We start from the raw sequence: 7,320 nt of genomic DNA, 5'->3' as shown, positions 1-7,320 counted from the left end.
ATTGCTACCTTTTTTATTAATTGGCCATTCCTTTAGTAAATAATGAATTGTATAGCCAATCTAATGTAGCATCATCATCATTAGCCTTTATATCAGGCCTAGCAAGGACGTAGTCATGATGTCAACATTGGGGGGGCTTGACAAACATAGGCACAGATGCAAAAAGTGTCTTATGGTGTAAGAATAAATGAATGACAAAATAAATGAATGACACATGTATGAACAAATTCATCATTTGAACTAAAAGGGCACTAGTTTCACTTTCGCTATCATTGCAAGAAATAGGCTACAATGGAAAATGCTTCAAAGAGCCTCTGATCGGCTCCAAAAATGAATGGGGTTTCCTTAGCCTGTACACCTTTCCAACAAGTTTTATGATAATTGTACCGGTAGCTTTTGCGATATTGTTGACATGCCTACCGCTCCGCATGATGCAGTAAATAGAAGCTTTTGATAGCGCACGCCACTTACGAAAAACGCAAAACCACCAGGACAAACCCCTCAGTGTTTAGGCTACTCTCTCTGGAACCATCACTAGGCTAATAATTTGTGCGTTATTTACATTTGATTACATTTCAGATGGTGGTGTTTGTTGGTTTCCTATAGTAGCCTATACCTATCGTCTTTTTTCTTTCTATGTCGGTATATGGGGGGAATCTCGTTAATTAGGCTACATATCACGGAGCTGAATGACTACTGTTCCTGACAGATAAAAAGGTTTTGTTCTGCTGTCTTGTGGATGGAATAACAGGCGAGATCAGTGAAGAGACGGTGTACATAACATAGCCTTCTACGACAGTAATTTCGTTCAATCAGAGCTGCAGGAGACTTCAGAACAGTGATTGAATTGTGACGTTCATTTCCATGCAGGCGCAAACCGTTTATGACGAGCTATGTCATAATGGCCACAATGCATTTCTTTGACGTCATCGTCAGAATTTGTATAAATTCAGCTGATTTTACAGTATTGCCCCAGTCCCAGACGAGAGATTCAATCAGTCAAGAGAAAATACAGTTTTCATAATATTTCATTTTGACTAATATACGATTTCAGTTGATGTAAGTTTCAGACAACTCTCTAAAAACTAAATTAACAATTAGATTTGTTAAAATTCTAATAGATAGTCTAATTACATGTATCTTTTCATTTCTTTATTTTACCAGAGACAGTTACACTGGGCTTCCGTCTCAATGGTATAACCATGAAAGACATAGGAAACCCAGGAAAGGAGCCACCTGAAGACCATTCCTCCAGGCGCCGTGAGGATTGGCTTCGTGAGTCGGAGCCAAGGTTACATTTCCCGCTTGTAACCCAACGGGATATCTTCCCTGTGGCAGATAGTCGTGTGACGCTCACGCCACACGAGCCCACCCGCTTCCCGACACTTCACGGAACAGTCTCGCTGACCTCCACCGCAGCCACGCTCCACCCAAGGCTTCAGGTGACAAAGTCCACCGCGCCTCATGGAAGGTTGCCTCTGGCCAGGAACGGGGTGACTCAGAGGGAACTGCGAGCAGCAGTTGGGCCGATGGGCCGGGCACCTGGAGGAGACCCTAGGAGCATCACGGCAGCTGGTCAGTCCGCACACATGATGCAGGCCGGCCCCTCTGGGAGCGGATTGGACCTGACGGGCTGTGCAGGCCCGAGGCTACTCAGACCACTGCCTCCTGCAGACACGAGGCCCAGGGAGCCCAGCAGACCCACGCAGCCAAGAGCAAGCAGGCGCCGCAACATAACAATGCAGGGTGAGGCGGTCCATGCAGAAGAGCCGTCCCGAGTTGTTCGCCTGGAACCAGTTCCACCACAGTCCCCGGCAGCACCTAGCGACATCGGGAGGCGCCCAGGAAGACGCCGAGCAAGGCACAATCGTGACTCTCCGGCTTATACGTATGTGTCAGCAGACACAAATGAATGCGTTTGCTTCGCTGCTGGTGACAGCATTAGCACCAATTGGAGTGAGTACCAGGAAAGGACCAGGCCACGGACGGCACCACGACTTCCTCCATTCGAGCGATCTCCACTGGCCCCGAGGCCACGTCTTCTACCCAGGAGGCCACAAATGGAGCCCAGACGCCTCAGTAGCACTGTTGACCAATCCACCACACTCCCTCCACTGAGCCAGAATGCATCTATGGTCTGTAACATCAGTGATCAACAGCAGATGAGGGAGCTCCAGCAGGCAACCAGCGTGCCTCACAGCACAGCCTGCGATCACGAGCCGCCACGCATGATCCTGTCCGCCTTGAGAGAGACGCAGCAGCAGCAGCAGAAGCAGCAGCAAGCATCCGTCAGCCTCCACGGCCGCGGGAGTAACGTAGCCGCTTCCTCTAGGACCCAAAGGGACCCTGGGTATGAGCAGGACGTGCACCGTGTCATCGCCGAGCACGCAGTTCCACTGGAGACTTTGCAAAGCGACGCCAGAGAACGCAGACGCACGTGCAGACCGCCGCACAGGCGCCGGAGACGCCTCACGCTCGCCTTGCCGATGGCCCGCACCTTCCGTCTCAGAACCCGCAAGCCCATGTCCACTCACAGAGTGGTCCTTGGATGAGCGCCGCGGCGCTGTGTGTCTGCGGGGACTTGGACTCAGACAGGTAAGGGTTCAAAAGCCCGGCAAGATCCAAATATTGTTCATTCAGTTCATTTAAGGGTAGGGAATAACCACACAATAAGCCTAAGCACCACAAACTAATCATGCTTCATCCTGTTCTTCCAGTCAGTCAGAGGAGGATCCATTTGTCAACTTCCAGTCCCCAATTCACTCACCATCAGTTGGACACACGGGTACACATGATGCTACTAATATCAGCACAACAATTAGAAGGATCCAAGCATAACAGAAGGGATGGCATTTGATTTTCCACCATATCAACATCAGAGGCCACAAACTCCATCGATACAACAAGGCATGAATCTGTGCATTCTAGGAGCACACTGGTCCTCTAGGTTTGGCCAGAGGATGATAGAAATGGAGCTGTGTGTCGGCGGGGATTTGGATGTAGACAGGTAAGGCCTACTCAACAAACACCCATATCACTACAAATCAATGCTTAGTGTCAGAAACACAGTAGACTGCTTTTAGGAATCTGCTTCTCTTTCACAGTCGAGGGGTCCATCTCTACTTCCGGTCCCCAACTACTCAACATCAACTGGACACACAGGCAAACTTGGTCGCTACTTTGACCAGCGCAATGATTTGAAGGACCCTGCATACGAAGACAAGAGGTGGCACATTTTAGGGGTTGCATCAACATCACAAGCCACATCATCTATGCTCCTGATCATCTATTACTGCACACTAAGAGAGCACTCTACCCCTAAAGGATGACAGGAAAGGAAATGTGTGTCAGTGGGGATTTGGGTTTAGACAGGTAGTGGTAGTTATTTGAGTTTATTCAACAACTGCACACACAGGCAGGTAGTTAACTGAGTAAGAGTCCATTTAACATGTCTTACTGCCACTAACACACAGTATAACGTTTTTATGTTCTCTCTACTTCTCTTCTACAGCTGAGGGGTCTATTTGTCTACTTCCAGTCCCCAGTTACTCAACATCAACTGGACACACAGGCAAGCTTTGTGCTACTCACAGTTCACCAGCTTTTTTCCCTGAAGGACCCACCCTGCGTATCAGGGAAAAAAGAGGTGGCACATTTTGGCTTTCCCAGAAGCCACACCTATGGTACCTATGTGCCCACCACCCCTCCAGGATAACAACAGAAGGAAATGTGTGTCAGTGGGGACTTGGGTTTGGACAGGTAGGTACAGTAGTTAGTGAACCGAGTAAGTGTCCATTTAAGATGCATTGCTGCCACAACACATGGTATAATGATTTATATTCTCTGCTTCTATTTTACAGTTGAGGGACCTATCTGTCTACTCCCAGTCCCCATGAACTTACCATCAACTGGACACACAGGCACACCCAACACCACAAAATATCAGGGCATAGAGAAGAAGGATTCCAGCATGGAATCAGAAGAGCTGGAACTTTTTGCCTATTACTTACACCACATCAGGACCGAACACATCAATCATACATAACAGGTCTCTGTAAGTGAGGACTGAGAACCCACCCCCTGGCTAAAAGTCCAGCAGGTGAAAAGGAATGGAATTGTGTGTCAGTGGGGAGTTGGATTAAGACAGGTACGATCCAGAAAGTGTGTGCTGGACCACTAATACTTGCCTGAACACAGTGTAACACCTGTATGTGTTTCTCTTTTACAGCCTATAGCTTCCATCTGTCTGTTTACACTCCCCATTCAATCAACATCAACTGGACACACATGAGAATAGTCTCAAAGATAAGGATCTAAATAAGGAAGAACTTAAGAAGAGATCTCTTTCAGACAGGATTTGAGATGGTATATGCGAAGTTGACACAGCTATATTTTTTACTCAAACTTCAACCCAATTTTTGACTCAAGCATGACTCTCAGATCTTATTGCTGTAAACTGTCACCCATCATGAAGCTTTTCACGGCCTTCCTCCCTGTTTTACCCTGCCTTTATTGATCTCCCTCTTTCACTCATTCTGCAATAAAATAAACATTTTAAAGTTTTGTTCGAGAAGGGTCTTTGCAGTGTTGAAACATATCCTTTAAAATCGATGAGCTTTCCACTTTACTCGATTGAAAACCTACTGGCATTTTCAGATTTTATTTCAAGGTATTTTCACACAAAATGTCTATAAATTGTAAACAAAGTTACATCACAGTGAACAGTTTCTGATGAACACATTGACATTGAATAAAACCAAATGGCACCCTTCACAACATTTTTCATGCCGTAATACTGATTTAGAAGCTTTTTACCAATGATAGTCTTACAAGGCACCATTTAAGTGAACAATGATTACTGTGACAGCCCCAGCTGTCTCCAGTCATATTAAAATATCAAAGCCAAACAACATGACAATATTATGCAACACGGCAACTTTTCAAAACTCATAACTCAGAAGAAGTATAAAAACGATGTATTTATTTAGTGCTATTATTATTGTTAATAATAATAATAATAATAATAATATTTCAGATCACACAATGAACTGTGTCATAATATTGGGCACAGATGCAAACTATATATTATGCTACAGTATCTGGCTATATCTTGGCTTCAAACGAATTTGGATAAATTTAGATTGCTACCTTTTTTATTAATTGGCCATTACTTTAGTAACTAGATGTACCGCATAGCGGTACACAATATGACCGCCGCACAGTCCTGTACATCCATGCCGCGAAAATAAATCATTAATTAATGAATTTGTCTCCATCTTCTACTCCATCCCCCACTCTTGAAACTTTTGTGTATGCTGGTTTGGAATGCGTGTTTGCGGGCCGCACACAAAGTAGCCTACTGGCGCTGCAAAGGTGAATAGATTTGTAGCACTTGCCAAAAAATGTGTAGCATTGTTATAAAACCTTTAAAATCTCTAAACAATCACAAGTAGGGCAGTTCATCACAGTCCATCCATAGCAACTGGACTGATGAAAGGTACACCTGTAGGCTACATTGTATTTGGGAAAAGCAGACGGTAGCAGCATAATGTATTTAATGTATTAATGTATTAGGGATTGTTTTTGTTATTTAACAAAACAATCCCTGTCAGATCCATGCAGTTTTCAACAGCTATCAAGAAGAGAGGTCATGTCATGGATTTTTGTGAATGTTTATTCTTCTACATATGCAAGAGTTTAGTCATCTAGTTCATATGTTATTCAACTTAATTGTCAATGCACAAATTAAATACCAGTAGTCTAAAACAAAATGCAGTTTTACCCAGTGGTGCAAATAACTGACATGTCCAAAAGGGCCTTCATGAAATGCGTCTCTAGATACACATTTTAACGGCCAAGTTGAAGAGCTGCTGTCCGTTATTGTTTGTGCAAATATAGGCTGATTCATGTTCCCTTGCATTTTGCAACTATTAGGTCCATGGTTAGTCTGGCTTTCGCCAGACCAAGCTCAATCTTTTAAGAAATCGAAAAAGAAACTGTCGGCAGATCAGGCTGGGTTCACCCAGCCTAGTCCATGGTAGGCGCCCGATAGAAATAGCCTATATTGCGCCCCCTCTGCAACGTTTGCCCCCCGGTTTTAGAGCTATTCTAAATGCAAAAATGCATAGAGGGAGTTATGACAAAACCGTGACCGTTAAACTATAAGCTATATAATGTAGGCCCTATGCTAGGCCTATTACACAACATATATTGTCACTAGGCTATGCTGGCGACCCAAATAAAATCTCCTTTGGGAACCAACAGTATCAAGCGGACTTAAGCTGCCACCTCTTGGCGAAAAGTTAATAATTTTGCATATCAGTAGTAATACATTTCACGCAGCTGCGTGAATCACGGAAAGCGCGAATGAAGTGGACACTTCTAAATGGGGCCCACTGTACAGTAGCTGAAGGTCTGTGGCTAAAGCAGCCATAATAAAGAAAGTGTTATCATTGTTTGGATACTTCACACACATGTGCTTTTTAATTGCATAGACTACAACTACCAAGCTGGAATCAAAGCACATCGACTCCCCTCTCACACCCTAAACACGCACTTCGAACAAACAAAAAGCGTCTCAGGCTAGCCATAGGCAAAACTATCAGACCGGTGTAACGTTGGTACTAAATCATCCATCGCAAGGAATGATTTTTGTAGCACGTGCAACAAATATGTGTAGGTGCAGCCCTGTCCTGAATACATCTCTCAACTTGCGCTCTAAAACATTTGGTTTAAATGGAGATGTAGATCATCACGGGTGCGTTAATAAATCTACATTGCGGCGAGTTGACACGAATTATTCACTTTGACGAATTTATGTTTCAGTCCTAGTTACTTTACTTTGAGCCATGCTCTTCCTTACTTGAATCACCTTTGAAAATAGAGGATTGAAGTAGCCTAGTGGGTGTTTGGGAATGAACATTGACTCAGATGCTTTTTGAGACTTTGAGCAGAAATGTCCCAGCCCGGAGTTTAGGATGCATCATAGACAAGTTATCTTTCAGGTAGCCTATATATTTTCCATTAGAAAACCATCACGTTAGCGAACGTGTTGTGGCTAACTCACTTAGCTCCTGCTAGTAGCCTAGGTTATGGTCATAAGAGAATGGGATGACAGTCGTAAGATAGAATTAGTGCTGTTATCAATTTGCTTGGTAGCCTATAACCGCATTTATGGTTTTCTACAAATACATAATCAAATTGGCCTCCATCACTCAACCAATGCTAACGGTACATTATTTTACTTACCTCCTAGGCTATAACTTACAAGATTAACGTAGCCTACTGTACCTGCAGTAAAAAACAAGCATGTCCGATAAA

General features: G+C 44.1%; 1 protein-coding gene across 8 annotated transcripts; it reads left to right on the top strand.

Moving 5' to 3' along the window:
- The first annotated feature begins 961 nt into the window (after positions 1 to 961).
- LOC121715839 lies at positions 962 to 4,570 on the top strand. 8 transcript variants are annotated; one of them, XM_042101836.1, is made up of 6 exons: positions 962 to 1,059; positions 1,165 to 2,595; positions 2,718 to 3,007; positions 3,105 to 3,759; positions 3,861 to 4,147; positions 4,229 to 4,570. In XM_042101836.1, exon 2 carries the CDS (start codon positions 1,203 to 1,205, stop codon positions 2,550 to 2,552), a length of 1,350 nt encoding a protein of 449 aa, XP_041957770.1. In that variant the 5' UTR covers positions 962 to 1,059; positions 1,165 to 1,202; the 3' UTR covers positions 2,553 to 2,595; positions 2,718 to 3,007; positions 3,105 to 3,759; positions 3,861 to 4,147; positions 4,229 to 4,570. The 8 variants fall into 8 exon arrangements, with proteins under 8 accessions (XP_041957770.1, XP_041957776.1, XP_041957773.1 ...); XM_042101842.1 differs by having other exon boundaries at positions 2,718 to 3,226; positions 3,512 to 3,759; XM_042101839.1 differs by having other exon boundaries at positions 2,718 to 3,342; positions 3,512 to 3,759.
- The last annotated feature ends 2,750 nt before the right edge of the window (positions 4,571 to 7,320 follow it).

Source organism: Alosa sapidissima, chromosome 8 (genome assembly GCF_018492685.1).
Source record: "Alosa sapidissima isolate fAloSap1 chromosome 8, fAloSap1.pri, whole genome shotgun sequence".
NCBI classification, from domain to species: Eukaryota; Metazoa; Chordata; class Actinopteri; order Clupeiformes; family Clupeidae; genus Alosa; species Alosa sapidissima.
The sequence above is the reverse complement of the archived record's forward strand: the minus strand, read 5'-3'. Positions and strand labels throughout refer to the sequence as shown.

What these genes read in the sequence shown, in the direction of transcription:
- LOC121715839 (XM_042101836.1), top strand. Translation starts at nt 1,203, where the DNA reads ATGAAAGACATAGGAAACCCAGGAAAGGAGCCACCTGAAGACCATTCC.